The 19,791-nt window shown below is 56.5% G+C and overlaps 1 protein-coding gene across 5 annotated transcripts in view; it reads left to right on the top strand.

The window, feature by feature from the left end:
* The window catches only part of DPP6 (dipeptidyl peptidase like 6), a gene marked incomplete at its 5' end in the record, with an annotated part of 642,841 nt that overhangs the window by 547,353 nt on the left and 75,697 nt on the right, over window positions 1-19,791 (top strand). For all 5 annotated transcript variants that reach the window (XR_013996566.1, XM_081101874.1, XM_081101876.1 and 2 more), the window contains one exon: window positions 14,015-14,169. Coding sequence is in view for 4 of the 5 variants with exons in the window: in XM_081101874.1 (XP_080958000.1) it covers window positions 14,015-14,169 (155 nt within the window). The remainder of the gene's footprint in view (window positions 1-14,014; window positions 14,170-19,791) is intronic.

Here is a 19,791-nt window from a genome sequence, read left to right as displayed (position 1 = left end):
TGTCCCATCAGCATCTGTCCCTTCCCTCCTCTGTCCCATCAGCCTCTATCACCTCCCTCCTCTGTCCCATCAGCCTCTTTACCATCGCTCTTCAGTCCCATTAGCATCTGTCTCCTCACTCCACTGTCCCATCAGCCTCTGTCCCCCTCTCCTCTGTCCCATCAGCATCTGTCCCTTCAACCTATGTCTCATTAGGCTCTATACACACTTTTCTCTGTCCAATCAGCCTCTGTCCCCTCTCTCCTCTCTGCCATCAGCCTCATTCCCATCCGCCTGTGTCCCCTCCCTCCTCTTTCCCATCAGCCTCTGTCTCCTCCCTCCTCTATTCCATCAGCCTCTGACCCTTCCGTCCTCTGTTCCATCAGTCTCTGTCTCCTCCCTCCTCTGTCCCTATACCCTCTGTCTGCTCCATCCTCCTCTGTCACATCAGCCTCTGTCCCCTCCACCTCCTGTCCCATCAGCCTCTGTCCCCACCCTGCTCTGTGACATCAGCCTCTGTCCCCACCCTTCACTGTCCCATCAGCCTCTATCCCCTCCCTGCTCAGGCCCATCAGCCTCTGTCCCCTCTCTCCTCTGTCCCATCAGCTCTGTCTCATCAGCCATTGACCCCTCCCTCCTCTATCCATTCTGCCTCTGTCTCCTCCCTCCTCTGTCCCATCAGCCTCTATCCCAGGGGTGGCAAACTTTTTGTTTGAGGGCCACAATAGATTCTTAAACTGGACCACAGGGCCGGAACAAAAGCATGAATGGAGTGTTTGTGTGAACTAATATAAATTCAAAGTAAACATCATTACATAAAGAGTAAGGTCTTTATTTTCAATAGTTTTCTTCATTTCAAACAGGCCGAATGCAGCCCGTAGGCTATAGTTTGCCCAGGGCTGCTCTATCCCCTTCCTCCTCCTCTGTCCCATCAGCCTCTGTTTCCTCCCTCCACTGTCCCATCTGCCTCTGTCCCCACCCTCCTCTGTCCCATCAAACTCTGTCCTCTCCCTCCTCTGTCCCATCAGCCTCAGTCCATTACCCTCTGCCCCCTCTCACCTCTGTCCCATCAACCTCTGTCTCCTCCTTCCTCTGTCCCTACATCCCCTGTCCGCTCCATCCTCCTCTGTCTCATCAGCCTCTGTCACCTTCCTCCTCTGTCCCATCAGCCTCTGTCCCCTCCCCCCTCTGACCCATCAGCCTCTGTCCCTTCCCTCCTCTGTGTCATCATCCTCTGTCCCCACCCTTCTCTGTCCCATCAGCATCTGTCCCATCAGCCTCTGTCCACTTCCTCCTCTGTCCCATCACCCTTTCTCCTTTCAGCCTGTCTCCTCCCTACTTTGTCCCATCAAACTCTGTCCCCTCCCTCCTCTGTCCAATCAGCCTCTGTCTCCTCCCTTCTCTGTCCCATCAACCTCTGTCTCTTCTCTCCTCTGTCCCTACATCCTCTATCTGCTCCATCCTCCTCTAATCCATCAGCCTCTGTCCCCTCCACCTTCTGTCCCATCAGCCTCTGTCCCCACCCTGCTCTGTGACATCAGCCTCTGTCCCCACCCTTCACTGTCCCATCAGCCTCTATCCCCTCCCTGCTGTGTCCCATCAGCTCTGTCTCATCAGCCATTGACTCCTCCCTTCCTCTGTCCCATCACCCTCTGTTCACTCCCTCCTCTGTCCCATCAGCCTCTGTCCATTCAGCCTCTGTCTCCTCCATCCTCTGTCCCATCTGCCTCTGTCCCCACCCTCCTCTGTCCAATCAGCCTCTATCCCATCGCTCTTCAGTCCCATTAGCATCTGTCTCCTCACTCCACTGTCCCATCAGCCTCTGTCCCCCTCTCCTCTGTCCCATCAGCATCTGTCCCTTCAGCCTATGTTTCATTAGGCTCTATACACACCTTTCTCTGTCCCATTAGCCTCTTTCCCCTCTCTCCTCTCTGCCATCAGCCTCAGTCCCATCAGCCTCTGTCCCCTTCCTCCTCTATCCCATCAGCCTTTCTCCACTCAGCCTGTCTCCTCCCTCCTCTGTCCCATCAAACACTGACCCCTCCCTCCTCTGTCCCACCAGCCTCTTTCCCCTCCCTGCTCTGTCCCATTGGCATCTGTTTCATCAGCCTCTGTACAAGCCTTTCTCTGTAACATCAATCAGCCTCTGTGCCCTCTCTTCTCTGTGCCACCAGCCTCAGTCCAATCATCCTCTGTCCCCTTCATCCTCTGTCCCATCAGCCTTTCTCCATTCATCCTGTCTCCTCCCTCATCTGTCCCATCAGCCTCTGTCCCCTCCCTCCACTGTCCCATCATCCTCTGTTCCCTCTCTCCTCTGTCCGATTAGCATCTGTCCCAACGGATTCAGTTTCATCAGGCTCTGCACACACCTTTCTCTGTCCCATCATACTCTGTCCCCTCTCTCCTCTGTGCCATCAGCCTCAGTCCCATCAGGCTCAGTCCCCACCCTCTGTTCCATCAGCCTCTGTCCCCTCCCTCCTTCTCTGTCCCACAAGCCTCTGTACCCTCTCTCCTAGGTGCCATCATCCTCATTCCCATCCGCCTGTGTCTCCTCCCCCTCCTGTCCCATCAGCCTCTGTCCCCACCCTGCTCTGTGACATCAGCCTCTGTCCCCACCCTTCACTGTCCCATCAGCCTCTATCCCCTCCCTGCTCAGGCCCATCAGCCTCTGTCCCCTCTCTCCTCTGTCCCATCAGCTCTGTCTCATCAGCCATTGACCCCTCCCTCCTCTATCCATTCAGCCTCTGTCTCCTCCCTCCTCTGTCCCATCAGCCACTATCCCAGGGGTGGGCAAACATTTTGTTTGAGGGCCACAATAGATTCTTAAACTGGACCACAGGGCCGGAACAAAAGCATGAATGGAGTGTTTGTGTGAACTAATATAAATTCAAAGTAAACATCATTACATAAAGAGTAAGGTCTTTATTTTCAATAGTTTTCTTCATTTCAAACAGGCCGAATGCAGCCCGTAGGCTATAGTTTGCCCAGGGCTGCTCTATCGCCTTCCTCCTCATCTGTCCCATCAGCTTCTGTCCCCTCCACCCTCTGACCCATCAGCTTCTGTCCCCTCCCTCCTCTGTCCCATCAGCCTCTGTACCCTCCCTCCTCTTTCCCATCACCTTCTGTCCCCTCCCTTCTCTGTCCCATCAGCCTCTGTCCACTTCCTCCTCTGTCCCATCAGCCTTTATCCATTCAGACCTCCCTTCTCTGTCCCATCAGCCTCTGTCCACTTCCTCCTCTGTCCCATCAGCCTTTATCCATTCAGACTGTCTCCACCCTCCTCTGTCCCATCAACCTCTGTCCCCTCCCCCCTCTTACCCATCAGCTTTTTCCCCTCCCTCCTCTGTCCCATCAGCCTCTGTACCCTCCCTCCTCTGTCCCATCAGCTTCTGTCCCATCAGCCTTTCTCGATTCAGCCTGTCTCCTCCCTACTTTGTCCCATCAAACTGTCCCCTCCCTCCTCTGTCCCATCAACCTCTGTCTCCTCCCTCCTCTGTCCCATCAACCTCTGACTCCTACCTCCTCTGTCCCATCAGCCTCTGTCTCCTCCCTCCTCTGTGTCTTCATCCTCTTCCCATCCCTCATCCTTTGTCCCATTAGCCTCTGTCCCCTCCCTCCTCCTCTGTCCCATCAGCATCTGTCCCTTCCCTCCTCTGTCCCATCAGCCTCTATCACCTCCCTCCTCTGTCCCATCAGCCTCTTTACCATCGCTCTTCAGTCCCATTAGCATCTGTCTCCTCACTCCACTGTCCCATCAGCCTCTGTCCCCCTCTCCTCTGTCCCATCAGCATCTGTCCCTTCAACCTATGTCTCATTAGGCTCTATACACACTTTTCTCTGTCCAATCAGCCTCTGTCCCCTCTCTCCTCTCTGCCATCAGCCTCATTCCCATCCGCCTGTGTCCCCTCCCTCCTCTTTCCCATCAGCCTCTGTCTCCTCCCTCCTCTATTCCATCAGCCTCTGACCCTTCCGTCCTCTGTTCCATCAGTCTCTGTCTCCTCCCTCCTCTGTCCCTATACCCTCTGTCTGCTCCATCCTCCTCTGTCACATCAGCCTCTGTCCCCTCCACCTCCTGTCCCATCAGCCTCTGTCCCCACCCTGCTCTGTGACATCAGCCTCTGTCCCCACCCTTCACTGTCCCATCAGCCTCTATCCCCTCCCTGCTCAGGCCCATCAGCCTCTGTCCCCTCTCTCCTCTGTCCCATCAGCTCTGTCTCATCAGCCATTGACCCCTCCCTCCTCTATCCATTCTGCCTCTGTCTCCTCCCTCCTCTGTCCCATCAGCCTCTATCCCAGGGGTGGCAAACTTTTTGTTTGAGGGCCACAATAGATTCTTAAACTGGACCACAGGGCCGGAACAAAAGCATGAATGGAGTGTTTGTTAAACATCATTACATAAAGAGTAAGGTCTTTATTTTCAATAGTTTTCTTCATTTCTCTATCCCCTTTTCCTCCCTCCTCTGTCCCATCAGCCTCTGCCTCCTCCACTGTCCCATCTGCCTCTGTCCCCACCCTCCTCTGTCCCATCAACTCTGTCCTCTCCCTCCTCTGTCCCATCAGCCTCAGTCCATTACCCTCTGCCCCCTCTCACCTCTGTCCCATCAACCTCTGTCTCCTCCTTCCTCTGTCCCTACATCCCCTGTCCGCTCCATCCTCCTCTGTCACATCAGCCGCTGTCCCTTCCCCCTTCTGTCCCATCAGCTTCTGTCCCCACCCTGCTCTGTGTCATCAGCCACTTTCCCACCCTTCACTGTCCCATCAGCCTCTGTCTCCTCCCTGTTCTGTCCCATCAGCCTCTGTCCCCTCCCTTCACTGTCCCATCATCCTCTGTTCCCTCCTCTATCCGATTAGCATCTGTCTCAACGGATTCAGTTTCATCAGGCTCTGCACACACCTTTCTCTGTCCCATCATACTCTGTCCCCTCACTCCTCTGTACCATCAGTCTCTGTCCCCTACCTCCTCTGTCCCGTCATCCTCTGTCCCCTCCCTCCTTCTCTGTCCCACAGGCCTCTGTACCCTCTCTCCAAGGTGCCATCAGCCTCATTCCCATCCGCTTCTGTCCCCTCCCTCCTCTATCCCATCAGCCTCTGACCCTTCCCTCCTCTGTTCCATCAGTCTCTGTCTCCTCCCTCCTCTGTCCCTATACTCTCTGTCCGCTCCATCCTCCTCTGTCACATCAGCCTCTCTCCCCTCCCCCTCCTGTCCCATCAGCCTCTCTCCCCACCCTGCTCTGTGACATCAGCCTCTATCCCCTCCCTGCTCAGGCCCATCAGCCTCTGTCCCCTCTCTCCTCTGTCCCATCAGCTCTGTCTCATCAGCCATTGACCCCTCCCTCCTCTATCCATTCAGCCTCTGTCTCCTCCCTCCTCTGTCCCATCAGCTTCTATCCCAGGGGTGGGCAAACTTTTTGTTTGAGGGCCACAATAGATTCTTAAACTGGACCACAGGGCCGGAACAAAAGCATGAATGGAGTGTTTGTGTGAACTAATATAAATTCAAAGTAAACATCATTACATAAAGAGTAAGGTCTTTATTTTCAATAGTTTTCTTCATTTCAAACATGCCGAATGCAGCCCGCAGGCTATAGTTTGCCCAGGGCTGCTCTATCCCCTTCCTCCTCCTCTGTCCCATCAGCCTCTGTTTCCTCCCTCCACTGTCCCATCAGTCTCTCTCTCCCCTCCGTTCTCTGTCCTATAAAACTCTGTCCTCTCCCTCCTCTGTCCCATTAGCCTCTGTCCACTCCCTCCTCTGTCCCATCAGCCTCAGTCCCATTACCCTCTGCCCCCTCTCACCTCAGTCCCATCGGCATCTATCCCATCAGCCTCTCTTTCATCAGCCTCTGTACAAACCTTTCTCTGTCCCATCAGCCTCTATCCCCTCTCTCCGCTGTCCCATCAGTCTCTGTCCCCTCCCTCCTCAGTCCCATCAGCCTCTGTGCCCTCCCTCCACCTCTGTCCCATCAGCCTCTGTCCCATCCGCCTGTTTCATCAGCCTCTGTACAAACCTTTCTCTGTCCCATCAGCCTCTATCCCCTCTCTCCTCTGTCCCATCAGCCTCTATCCCCTCTCTCCTCTGTCCCATCAGCTCTGTCTCATCAGCCATTGACCCCTCCCTCCTCTATCCATTCAGCCTCTGTCTCCTCTCTCCTCTGTCCCATCAGCCTCTATCCCAGGGGTGGGCAAACTTTTTGACTCCAGAGCCACAATGGGTTCTTAAACTGGACCGGAGCGCTTAACAAAAGCATGAGTGGAGTGTTTGTGTGAACTAATATAAATTCAAAGTAAACATCATTACATAAAAGGATACAGTCTTTTTTTTCAATAGTTTTATTCATTTCAAATGGGATGGATCCGGTCCGCAGGCCATAGTTTGCCGACGGCTGCTCTATCCCCTCCCTCCTCTGTCCCATCAGCATTGTCACCTACCCCTCTGTCCCATCAGCCTCTGTCCCCTCTCACCTCTGTCCCATCATCATGGGTCCCATCAGCCTCTGTTTCATCAGACTCTGTACACACCTTACTCTGTCCCATCAGCCTCTGTCCCCTCTCTCCTCTGTGCCATCAGCCTTTGTCCCATCAATCTCTGTCCCCTTCCTTCTCTGTCCCATCAGCCTTTCTCCCTTCAGCCTGTCTCCTTCCTCCTCTATCCCATCAGCTTCTGTTGCCTCCCTCCACTGTCTCATCAGCCTCTGTCTCCTCCCTACTCTGTCCATCATCCCTGTCCTCTCCCTCATCCTATGTCCCATCAGCCTCTGTCCCCTCCCTCCTTTGTGTAATCAGCCTCTGTCCCCTCCCTTCTCTGCCCCCTCCCTCCTTGTCCCATCAGCCTCTGTCCCCTCTCACCTCTTTCCCATCAGCATCTGTGCCATGAGCCTCTGTTTCATCAGCCTCTGTGCACACCTTTCTCTATTCCATCAGCCTCTGTCCCCTCCCTCTTCTGTCCCATCAGCCTCTGTCTCCTCCCTCCTCTGTTCCATCAGAGTCTGTCCCTTCAGCCCCTTTGCCATTGGTCTCTGTCCCACTGGTTTCTGTTCAATCAGTCTCTGTCCCATCAGCCTCTGTACCCTCCTTCCTCTATCCCATCAGCCTCTGTCCCCTCTCTTCTCTGTCCCCTCCCTCCTCTGTCCCCTCCCTCTTCTTTCCCATCTGCCTCTGTCCCACGGGCTTCTGTCCCATCAGCTTCAGTCCCATCAGCCTATGTCCCTCTCATTTCTGTCTCATCAGCCTCTGTCCCCTCAGCCTCTGTCCCCTCCCTCCTCTGTCCCATCAACCACTGTCCCTTCAGCCTCTGTCCCCTCAGCCTCTGTCCCCTCCCTCCTCTGTCCCATCAACCACTGTCCCTTCAGCCTCTGTCCCATCAGCCTCTGTTTCCTCCTTGCTCTGTCCTATCAGGCTCTGTCCCATCAGCCTCTCTCCCCTGCCTCCTGTGTCCCCTCCCTCCTCTTTTCCATCAGCCTCTGTCCCATCAGCCTCCTTCCCATCAGCCTCTGTTCCATCAGCCTTTGTCCCCTCCCTCCTCTGTCCCATCAGCCTCTGTCCTCCCTCCTCTGTCCCATCAGCCTTTGTCCCAACAGCCTCTCCCCCTCTCTTCTGTTTCCCCTCCCTCCTCTGTCCCCTCTCTCCTCTGTCTCATCAGCTTCTGTCCCATCAGCCTCTGTCCCCTCCCTCCTCTGTCCCATCAGCCTCTGTCCCACTGGACTCTGTCCCATCAGCCTCTGTCCCTGCAGGCCCAGCACCCTCGCCATGTGAGTCCCTCAGACTGGGCCCTTGTTGCAGGAGCAGGCACCCAGCTCCCTGCTCACATTCCCTTTGCAAGCAGTGACCGTCCCTGGTCACCGCCTGTGGACCACCTGCTCATTAACTGTGGCTTCTCCCCACGCGGGTGAGGGCGGGAAGGGACGTTCTGCACTTAGCTGCACACTCAGGAGCAGCGTGTCCTGATGCAGTAGGAGGGCGGCTGCTCACAGGAGGCGACAGGAGGCGAGAGCGACCCCGGCGGCCAGGACTGCTTCCTGGGCATCAGCATGTTTCCCCGACCCCTCCTCCCGCCGCCCCTGGGCTTTAGGATGCAGGACTGTTGGCATCGCCAGCCTTCCTCACTGGGGTCTGAACCCCAGCGAGGCTGAGATCAGACCCCACCTCAAACCTAAAGGAGAATTGGGACACACGGCTCTGCTGTGCCCGCGCCTTCGGTTCTGTGCCAGCGGGCACTGTCTCCTCCCGGACTCACTGTGAGCTCAGAGCCGCTCCTCGGTGCCCAGCCAGCCAGCGAGTTCCCACCTGCTTTACTGATGTCCCCTTATCCACCCAGCGGGCGCGTGAACCAGCGACAAATGAGTGAGAAACACGAGAACATCTCTGCCTGGGCATGGAGCAGGTAAGCAGGAGGGTCATCTGCATCATCATAAGTTCTGGAAGCTTCCTTAAGACCCCACCGTGAAAATGTAGGGGAAGGATGGGGAAGCCCAAAGAGAGAGGCTCACAGAGGAATAGGAGCCTGCGTGCTGCCTCAGCCTCCCCTCCCCTCCCCCCCCCCCCCCCCCCCGCCCCGTCCCCGGCAGCGTTCTATGCTTAATGAGACGAGTCCATTAAAGCAGTGACGCCTAGAAACCAGGCACACGGGCAGGGGCAGAGCCGTCTGAAGGCTGGCTGCTCAGGTGTCCCAGGGCGCATGCTGCTATCAGTTGAGACCGGAGCCATGTCGGCGGAGCACCTACAGGTGCCTCTCCATGTGGCCTGGGCTTCCCCACAAATGGGGGTTCTTAAGGGGGAGTGTCCCCAACAAGAAAGAGCCGGGGGGGAGTCACACCACCTTTATGGCGTCAGAACTGACGCCACCGTGTTCTGGTGGCTCAGGCTGCTTTGGAGACTGCCCCAGTGGAAGGCAGAGGACAGGGGCCTCATCTGCTGGTGGTGAGGACTGTGTCCCTTAGTGTCAATTCCTGGGAGAGCATGGGAGACAGAAACACTACCAGGGCCAACTTAGGAAAGTGCAGTCTACCACACTCTGCAAGTGTCGAGCTCTGCCAAGTCACTTATACTAAAGTGTAAATGACTCCCCGGAAGAAGAGACCATGATAACCGGAAATGGTATCAAAGGTTCTTATGGGTTCAGCCGTGGAAGGCGCATCTGATGTTGTTCGTCTACCTGGGCAGCTGAGTCCCTTCGGACCTTCCCAACTTAGTCCGCCCGGGGAGTTGACTCACGCACCAAGCGAGGCATTGCAGCCACAGGCCGACTTTCACCAGGGCCCGGGGAGAAAGAGCAAAGTGTATCTGGCCCACCCATGAGACCTGGGGTAGACGCCAAAGTCCTCCTGGGGCCTCCCGCTGTGGGCGACGGCCACCTGGGCAGCAACAAGGACCCCAGAAGCACCTTGTCTTCTGCTTCTGGAGGCAGCCGGCAGCTGTGCAGTCCCCGAGGGGCTCCCGGCACTGCGTTCCTGATAGGCCTCCAGGAGCAGGCCCAGCGCTGAGCCACTGACGACAGGGGAGGTGACTCAGTGTAGAACAGCAGACGAGAAGGCAGGAAGGATTCTGCGTCTTGTCAGCCCAGTGTCGTGCGTGCGTCCTTGACCTCTGGCCATTCAGGGACCAGAGATGCTGCCACTGTGTGTCCGCCCCTCCCTGCCCTGAGCCGGACCCAGCAGATCAGTGTGACCTTGTGGTGGGGTCGACCTGAGAGGATTCGGCCTGTGGCTCTCCACTCGCCTGTCCTCTCCAGAGAAATGAGGCTCACCACCGCGGGGGGCCCAGCTCCCCATGCCTCCACAGCCTCCCGATTCCCTCCCAGTCGTGTCTGTGCGTCCTGACCCGCTGGGGTTTCTCTGCAACAGACTTCGGTCCATGCATGGCCCATGTTCCGGGAACCCCTGGGCATGGCCCTCAGGGAGATGTCAAGCAACTTTGACCCCAGCCTCCTGCGGCCTCCTGACTCGCCCTTAACCAGATGCACCCCAAAGCCACCCGCAGGGCATTGGCAGAAGAGGGGCGTGCCCTCCCCTGACCCCAACCAATCCTGCCAGCTCTGCGTGGAGGGGGCTGGAGCACTGCTACCCAAAGCACCGTCCCCACGGCTTCCCTGGGAACCTTCCAGGCAGTGCGGAGAATGCGGTCCCTCCTCTTGGCTGGGCTGCCTTATCCCATGGGATTTTACGCCGCCCGGACAAGCCCTGCCATTGCTTGGCAGGAGTGAGTGACCCGGCTGTGGACCCGGCTTCTTCAAGACCCGGGACAGGAATGAGGAAATGTGCCCAGACCCGACTGTGCGCCTAAGTGCGTGGATCACAGTTGAAGGGAGAGGCGGTCACCCAGTGAATGTCCCAGCTGTCTCTCTTGTGTGACTGACATGGTCCCTGGACAGGATGAGCAGGTGGCGGGAGACATATGGCCCAGCTTCCCCACCTGGGACTAGCTCGGAGAGGCAGGTTATCGCGCAGCTCACTGAGCCATTCGCGCACTGCGCCCTCTGCCTCGCTAAGCGGGCGTCCCGGAGCAGAGGCTTGCAGAACACACACATTTGTAATTAGTGCAAAAATGTCAAGATGTCGTCGGCCTGTTAGCTCCCTTTAGGTCTGAGGGCACGTCTAGACACGGGACACACATGGATGGTGGGAATGAGAAGCGAGCGAGCCCTCCCCGCCTGCTCTCCTCTGACCGAGGGCTCAGGGCCTGTCTGACAGGAAGGTGCCGCACAGTGCGTGGTCCCTGCGGGGCTGGTGGGCTCTGTTTTGTCAGCTGGGGCCTCCCTGGGCCTGGGCTGGCCGGAGGCCAGGAGGCAGTGAGCGGGAGAGCCACAGCCAGACCCCCACACTGGCTTCGCGGACTCCGCTCCCTCCTCCCTCTGCCCTTGACCCTGCCCTTGACTCTGCTCCCGTGATTTCTGGCTCCTGACGGCTCCCTCCCCGCAGCACGGCAGCACAGCAGTGACTGAGTAGAACCTCCGAGGGCATGGCAGACGGCGCCTGTCCTGCTGAAGCCTCTTCCTACCACCCGGTCCCCGGACCAGGGGGTCTGTGCAGCGTCACTCCATCGCCTCCTCCCAGACAGGCCTGGGGGTCCTGGAGGCGCTGGACATCACAGGCCCAGAGGAGCCTCCTGCGTCCTCTTCTTCTTTGACCTCAGCAGACCCTCGGTTTTATGGGAAGCCCGACTCAGAGGAGCCTGGAGGTTACTCGCTGGAGGTGGCCCCTCGGGGGACAGAGGGGGACCCGTCAGGCGCTCCGGGAGGCAGCGGAAGCGACTGGAAATCCATTTTCATGGAGCAGCTGTGCCCACGCCTGGGGGGTGGGGGGAAGTCGGCACACTGAGGTTCCCGCGGTGGACAGGACTCTACTGAGCAGGGACAGAGTCACCTTGGCCGGCTGCAAGCCCGTGCAGCGTTGGGTCGGGGCCCCCTGCAGGCTGCCGGCAGGCCCGGAGGCCTCGCACAGCGCAGGGAGGAAGTATTCTGACGGTGATGGAATGAGGGGTCTAACTCCTGGATTTGCGGCTACCGGTCCCACAGCACATCAGGGGCCCCACTGAGAAGTCTCTGCAACGAGAGACGTTCTCACAGTGGCCGTGACGGAGGACAAACCGCACCATTGGTTAGCGTCCCCAGGCCCAAGAGTCTGCCCCTGGCCCCGGAGACAGAACAGCAGCAGGGCCTCCCCAACATGGCCCGGAGCCTCAGCCCCCTGAGACTGTCTGGTCCCCGTGAGGTCACGGCCCACCGAGCGCCAGGCCTTCGCCTGGCTTCCTGCCCCCAGCCCTCCCCGCTGCGGCTCTGTCCCAGGCTGTGGTTTGCAGCCATGGTCCCTGCACCCGCCTTGCTCTCTCAGCATGAGCTCAGGCCCCTCAGTTGCCATTCTGTCACCACAGGCGCATGGAGCTGATTCACCACAATAAACGCCCAATGTCAACCCCTGCAATTGCTGCTGACGGGTCCCGGCCCCAGCTGCCTGCAGTGTGTGGGTTCTTGACTTCATGCAGGAAAGATCTGACAAGGCGAGTCCAGGGGATTTGTGTTTATGAAAGCTGGGGACAGGAAACCAGGAAGAGCTTAGGGTAGAAGAAGCAACAGGAGAAAGTCAGAGAGCGAGGGGGCCTGGGCGGCAGGTTCAGGGCTGAGCCTGGGACAAACTGCCACTGCCCGCTGCTCCCCTGGGTGCCAGTCTCTTTAGGAGAAAAGCTTCAGCGTGACAGGGTGTGGTGTGCTCAGTGAGAGGCACCAGGCCCTTTGTCTTGGGGCTTTTGTCTTCCTTTGACTGGTGGGCTCCTGAGGAACGTGTCAGGGAGGGTCTCAGCAGGGTGTCTGTTAGCTTTCCAGGCGAGTCCTTCAGGGAGTTGATGCGTCAGGATGTGCATAGCGAGAGGCCAGGGCTCCTCTCTGGTGGTTTTGGTTTTAGAGAATGTCACTGAAGGGGGACTGGACCGGGCAGGTCTGCCCCCGAACAGTCTGGAGTGTGTAAACCATTCGCTCCCAAGTGTGCTTGCTGGGGGAAGACAGAAACTGGGATTCACTAGCCGGCTGTGAACTCAAACGGTTTGACCTTGTTCAATTATTTTGCCTCCGTTTCTTTATTCACTTGTTAAGGAATTTCCCTGCCTTCTGACTGTCCTGCTACAGAATGGGCCTCCTGTGATGTGCTTGTGGGATGATACTGACCATTATCTCAGACAGGACCCTGGAGGGAGCTAGCTCCACGGTGCACAGACTGTGACAAGAAAGGGTCCCGAGACCAAGGCTGGTGGTGCCAGAGGAGCCCCGGCCCCAGGCTCTGACCTGCTGCTTGGGACATGTCTGTTCTCAGCTTAAATACACACAGTAGAACTTTTTCCTGGAATAGATATAAGTCCTACAAAACTCATCCGTGGTTAACACTCTAGTAGCCAAGATGCTGGGAGAGGGTGGGATACGGGTGTTTCTGGTGGAAATCTTAGACTCACAGTGTCCGTTTCAGTTCTGGTGAAAATGGGACCATCTTATTGTCTTCCACACAGATGAAGTTGTGTCCTTCCTTCAAAGGCGAGGGGCACACTAGCATGGCTGTCCACGAGAGAGTGAGTGTGTACGGACGAATAAGGGTATACACAGTATAAACATGGTGTACACACAGAACATACACAATATGCACAGACTGTACATACAGGATACACAGGATGCACACAATATATACAGTGTATACATACACACAGGACACAGTATACACACAGGGCACACACACTATACACACAGGATATGCACAGTATGCATGCAGTATACACAAAGTATCATACAGTATAAACATGGTATACACACGATATACACAGGATATGCACAGTATACAGAGTATACATACAGTATACACACAGGATACACATGGTATACACAGAATATACAGTGTACATAGAGGATACATTCACTATACAAGCAGGATATACACAATATACACAGAGTATACATACAGGATACATACAGGATGCACACGGTATACACTCAGGATATGCACAGTACACACACAGTATACACACAGGATACACATGATATACATACAGTGTACACTGGGTCTCCACACAGTATACACATGATATCCACACAGTGTGCACACAGTGGACATGAACCCCTAGCATCCCCTGGGAGCTGGGCTGGGTTTCCTGGGCTCAGCCTCCAGCACAGCTGGCTCGTTCCCTTGAGTCGGCCTGGCTGTGCCCTGCTTCAGCATGAACGGATTTCCTCTGGTTCTGTTCAGATCAACCCTCCTCAGCACAATAGTAATCCAATTCAAAAAGCACTTGTTAGGTTCACGGTGCTCAAACCTGTGTCCCGTGTCAGGGGATCAGCTTCGGCTCAGCTGGGCCCTGATTGGCCAGGTTAGTGGTGTGAGCGTGGCGTCATCACCGGGTACTTCTGAGCCCTGTTGGATGGAAGGTAAATGCAGGACCCAGGGAGGCCTCTCAGAGGCCGTAGAAGCACAGTGTCCGGGGCCTCACATCTGGCAGCTCATGGCCGTACCTGCTCACCATGGACCCTGCTCCACGTGCTGACTGTTCGCATCTCTCTGCTTTCCCTTAGAGGAGATTTTAAAGACCCACATCGCCCACTGGTGGTCTCCAGACGGTACGAGGCTCGCCTACGCCACCATCAATGACTCCCGCGTGCCCGTCATGGAGCTCCCGGCCTATACGGGCGCCATGTACCCCACGGGGAAGCTCTACCACTACCCCAAGGTAGGTGAGATGCCACAGGAACACACTGCCCTGCCCCTCAGCCCCCCAGCCAGCCATCCCCAAAGTGGGGCTGGGACCTTCAGACCCGTTAGGAGCAATACAGTCAACAGAGGCAGGATGAATTACTTCCCCTTACATGGCATTCTCTCCCCGTCAGTTGAGTTCAATTTGTTGGCAAATTTACCTTATCCTATCTAATAATAGAGAAACATGGTAATTAGCCATACCTCTGCTACCCTTCCCATTGGCTAATCAGCAGGATATGCAAATTAACTGCCAACCAAGATGGCAGCCGGCAGCCAGGCAGCTTGAAGTGAACAGGAGGCTTGCTTGCTTCAGTGACAGAGGAAGCTAAGGTTCCCCACCTGTCTTGCCGGCCTCTGAGCTTGCAGTTTAAGAAACATTGTTACAAATATAGAAGCTAAACAAAACCCCAGAAACCTGCTTTCAGTGAGCCGGGCTTCAGCCAGCAGGACCGCAACATTGTTTCAATTATAGAACAAACGCAGATCCTTGCTTTCAGCCAGCTGGGATCTCAGAGCTGGAGTGAGCAGGACCACAACACTGTTACAATTATAGAACCCAAACAAACCAGATACCTGCTTTCTGCAGCCAAGGCCTCAGAGCTGGAGCCAAGCCTCAGAGCTAAAGCTGGCCCAGAATAAAAAGAAAGAAAAAAGGAGCGGTTGGGAGCTTCAGTCACCCGCCAGCCTGAAAACGGCCCTCAGCCCCTCACCCAGACTGGCGAGGCACCCCAGTGGGGACCCCCACCCTGAAGGGGGTGTGACCAGCTGCAAACAGCCATTATCCCCTCATCCAGGCTGGCCAGGCACCCCAGTGGGGACCCCCACCCTGATACAGGACACCCTTCAGGGCAAACCAGCCAGTCCCACCCATGCATCAGGCCTCTATCCTATATAGTAAAAGGGTAATATGCCTCCCAGCACCGGGATCAGCGTGACAGGGGGCAGCAACCAAACCCCCTGATCGCCCTGCGGCTCTGTGTGTGACAGGGGGCGGGGCCACAACCTCCCTATCCACCCTGCTCTGTTCGTGACAGGGGAAGGCGCCCCGACCCCCTGATCAGCCCTGCTCTGTGCCTGATAGGGGGGAGCTCCCCAACCCCCTGATCAACCTGTGGCTCTGTGTGTGACGGTGCGGCGCCTCAACCTCCTGATCGGCCCTGCTCTGTGTGTGACAGGGTGTGGCACCCTAACTGCCCCCCATGGGCCCTGCTCTGTGTGTGATGGGGTAGAGCCATAACCTCCCCATTGGCCCTGCCCTGAGTGTGACAGTGGCGGTGCCCCAACCCCCTGATCGGCCCTGCTCTGTGGGTGATAGAGGGCGGTGCCCCAACCCCCTGATCCACCCTGCTCTGTGTGTGACAGGGGGCAGTGCCCCATCTCCCCTATTGGTCCTACTCTGTGAGTGACAGAGGGGAGCTCCCCAACCCCCTGATGGGCCCTGCTCTGTGCATGACAGGGCTCAGCGCCCCAACCCCCTGATCGGCCCTGCTCTGTGTGTGACAGGGGGTGGCGCCGCAACCTCCCTATCGACCCTGCCTTGAGTGTGACAGGGGGCGGCGCCCCAACCCCCCAATCGGCCCTACCCTGAGCGTGACTGGAGGTGGCATCGCAACCTCCCGATCCGCCCTGCTCTGTGCATGACAGGGGGCGGCGCCCCAACTCCCCAATCGGCCCTGCTCTGAGCCCGACCAGGGGCTGCACCTAGGGACTGGGCCTGCCCTCTGCCACCCGGGAGCAGGCCTAAGCCAGCAGGTCATTATCTCCTGGGGGGTCCCAGACTGCGAGAGGGCACCGGCCGGGCTGAGGGACCCCCCCCCCCTGCCGAGTGCACAAATTTTTGTGCACTGGGCCTCTAGTTTTAAATAATTGAACTGCCGTTAACCTTGTGTCTAAGCTTCATTCCAGGTAACAAACCCTCACACTGCCCACTGCCGACACTCCCCCCTCGTTTCCTTTTTAGGATCTGGTTCTGGGAGGTGAGAGGGACCTGTCTGCCAGCCCCTGGGTCCACAATGGGCTGGCTGCACTAGACTACCCCAAGCCCCTGCACCCACCTGGCGACAGCGCTCACTTCCCGCCTGGGCCAGCTAGTACTAAGCCCCAGCTTCCCACGCCATCAGAGGGCTCGAGAGCAGCAGCCACATGTCTGTAAACAAGACACCCCCAACATGCAGTGGGGAGTTTGCAGCAGGAGGGAGGATAGGTGGTGCAGGTCAGTCAGCTCAGCAGGAGTAACAAACATGACATTCAACAGGCACGGTTCCTCATGGGCTACAGGCTGGGGGTCTAAGGCAGCTGCCAATGCAGTCGGTTCTGCTGAGAAACTCTTCCAGTTTCCAGCCAGCCACCCCCTCCTGTGTCCTCATGTGGCAGAAAGAGCACTCTGGTGTCTTCCTCTCCTTCTAAGGACCCAAACCCTATCATGGGACCTCATGACCTCATCTAACTCCAGGTATCTCCCAAATGCCCTACCTGCAGACCCCCTCCCATGGGGGCCGGGGCCTTTCATTTTCATTCAGGAAGAACACAGACACTCCGTCCATAGCAGCTGGTACACAGACCCATTCCTGAGGCTCTTCCAAAATGGGGCCACTGTATAGCGAGGTCCCAGGTAGAGGCGCGTGGGTCCCAGGCCAGAGCTTTGTCTCTTCCGTGTTCCTGTCCCAAGGGCACCTGGGTGTCAGCGCGTGACAGGGATGTGCCTTTTGACAGAATTCCTTTACTCCAGCTCTGGCTTGTCATCCACCAAACCCGTGGAAAGGCCAGGGTGACAGCCATATACAGCTAAGTAAGTGTGCTGGATGATGCCGAGCCTCTCAACACACACACACACACACACACACACACACACACACACACACACACACACTCTACAGCCTGGCTGTCTGACCTTCAACTATCCACCCACAGCTGGAGTGGTTTACCAGATGAAGCCCTAATCTAGGGGTGAGGACCTTGGTCTTACAGTGAGGACCTTGGTCTTACAGTGAGGGCCTTGCCCTTACAGTGAGGACCTTGGCCTTACAGTGAGGACCTTGGCCTTACAGGGAGGACCTTGGCCTTACAGTGAGGACCTTGGCCTTACAGTGAGGACCTTGGACTGACAGTGAGGACCTTGACCTTACAGGGAGGGCATTGACCTTACAGTGAGGACCTTGGTCTTACAGTGAGGACCTTGGCCTTACAGTGAGGACCTTGGACTGACAGTGAGGACCTTGACCTTACGGTGAGGACCTTGACCTTACAGTGAGGACCTTGGTCTTACAGTGAGGACCTTGGTCTTACAGGGAGGACCTTGGTCTTACAGGGAGGACCTTGGTCTTACAGTGAGGACCTAGGTCTTACAGGGAGGACCTTGGCCTTACAGGGAGGACCTTGACCTTACAGTGAGGACCTTGACCTTACAGTGAGGACCTTGGTCTTACAGGGAGGACCTTGGCCTTACAGTGAGGACCTTGGTCTTACAGGGAGGGCATTGACCTTACAGTGAGGACCTTGGTCTTACAGTGAGGACCTTGGCCTTACAGGGAGGACCTTGGTCTTACAGTGAGGACCTTGGCCTTACAGTGAGGACCTTGGTCTTACAGGGAGGACCTTGGCCTTACAGGGAGGATGTTGACCTTACAGTGAGGGCCTTGGCCTTACAGTGAGGACCTTGGCTTACAGGGAGGATCTTGGCCTTACAGGGAGGACCTTGGTCTTACAGGGAGGACCTTGACCTTACAGTGAGGGCCTTGGCCTTACAGGGAGGACCTTGGTCTTACAGGGAGGATCTTGGCCTTACAGGGAGGACCTTGGTCTTACAGGGAGGACCTTGACCTTACAGTGAGGGTCTTGGCCTTACAGGGAGGACCTTGGTCTTACAGGGAGGACCTTGGTCTTACAGGGAGGACCTTGGTCTTACAGTGAGGACTTTGACCTTACAGTGAGGACCTAGGTCTTCCAGGGAGGACCTTGACCTTACAGGGAGGGCCTTGACCTTACAGTGAGGACCTTGACCTTACAGTGAGGACCTAGGTCTTCCAGGGAGGACCTTGACCTTACAGGGAGGACCTTGACCTTACAGTGAGGACCTTGACCTTACAGGGAGGACCTTGGTCTTACAGTGAGAACCTTGACCTTACAGGGAGGACCTTGGTCTTACAGGGAGGACCTTGACCTTACAGGGAAGACCTTGACCTTACAGTGAGGGCCTTGGTCTTACAGTGAGGACCTTGGTCTTACAGGGAGGACCTTGGTCTTACAGTGAGGATCTTGACCTTACAGTGAGGACCTAGGTCTTCCAGGGAGGACCTTGACCTTACAGGGAGGGCCTTGACCTTACAGTGAGGACCTTGACCTTACAGTGAGGACCTAGGTCTTTCAGGGAGGACCTTGACCTTACAGTGAGGACCTAGCTCTTACATTGAGGACCTTGACCTTACAGTGAGGGCCTTGGCCTTACAGGGAGGGCCTTGACCTTACAGGGAGGGCCTTGGCCTTACAGTGAGGACCTTGACCTTACAGGGAGGACCTTGGTCTTACAGTGAGGGCCTTGGCCTTACAGGGAGGACCTTGGTCTTACAGGGAGGATCTTGGCCTTACAGGGAGGACCTTGGTCTTACAGGGAGGACCTTGACCTTACAGTGAGGGTCTTGGCCTTACAGGGAGGACCTTGGTCTTACAGGGAGGACCTTGGTCTTACAGGGAGGACCTTGGTCTTACAGTGAGGACTTTGACCTTACAGTGAGGACCTAGGTCTTCCAGGGAGGACCTTGACCTTACAGGGAGGGCCTTGACCTTACAGTGAGGACCTTGACCTTACAGTGAGGACCTAGGTCTTCCAGGGAGGACCTTGACCTTACAGGGAGGACCTTGACCTTACAGTGAGGACCTTGACCTTACAGGGAGGACCTTGGTCTTACAGTGAGAACCTTGACCTTACAGGGAGGACCTTGGTCTTACAGGGAGGACCTTGACCTTACAGGGAAGACCTTGACCTTACAGTGAGGGCCTTGGTCTTACAGTGAGGACCTTGGTCTTACAGGGAGGACCTTGGTCTTACAGTGAGGATCTTGACCTTACAGTGAGGACCTAGGTCTTCCAGGGAGGACCTTGACCTTACAGGGAGGGCCTTGACCTTACAGTGAGGACCTTGACCTTACAGTGAGGACCTAGGTCTTTCAGGGAGGACCTTGACCTTACAGTGAGGACCTAGCTCTTACATTGAGGACCTTGACCTTACAGTGAGGGCCTTGGCCTTACAGGGAGGGCCTTGACCTTACAGGGAGGGCCTTGGCCTTACAGTGAGGGCCTTGACCTTACAGTGAGGACCTTGACCTTACAGGGAGGGCCTTGACCTTACAGGGAGGGCCTTGACCTTACAGTGAGCTCTGGGACAGGTGCTCAGAAGTCAGATTGATAAAACCCCAGATCACTGAGGGTTTGAGATTTCATATTTTAATGGAAAGTTACCATATTCTGGCCACAGAACTCAGCCGCTCTTTGCCCCATGATGCTTCTGCCAAATCAGAGCCATGAGCTGGTCCACCCACCGGGCTCTGCCCTTTGGGGGGCGGGTCTCCTCCTCCACCTGAGCTTCTCCCTCAGTCCCACC

The sequence above is a fragment of the Myotis nattereri genome (genome assembly GCF_964212035.1).
Source record: "Myotis nattereri genome assembly, chromosome: 11".
NCBI lineage: Eukaryota > Metazoa > Chordata > Mammalia > Chiroptera > Vespertilionidae > Myotis > Myotis nattereri.
Note: the sequence above shows the minus strand (reverse complement) of the source record. Positions and strands in the feature narration are given on the sequence as shown.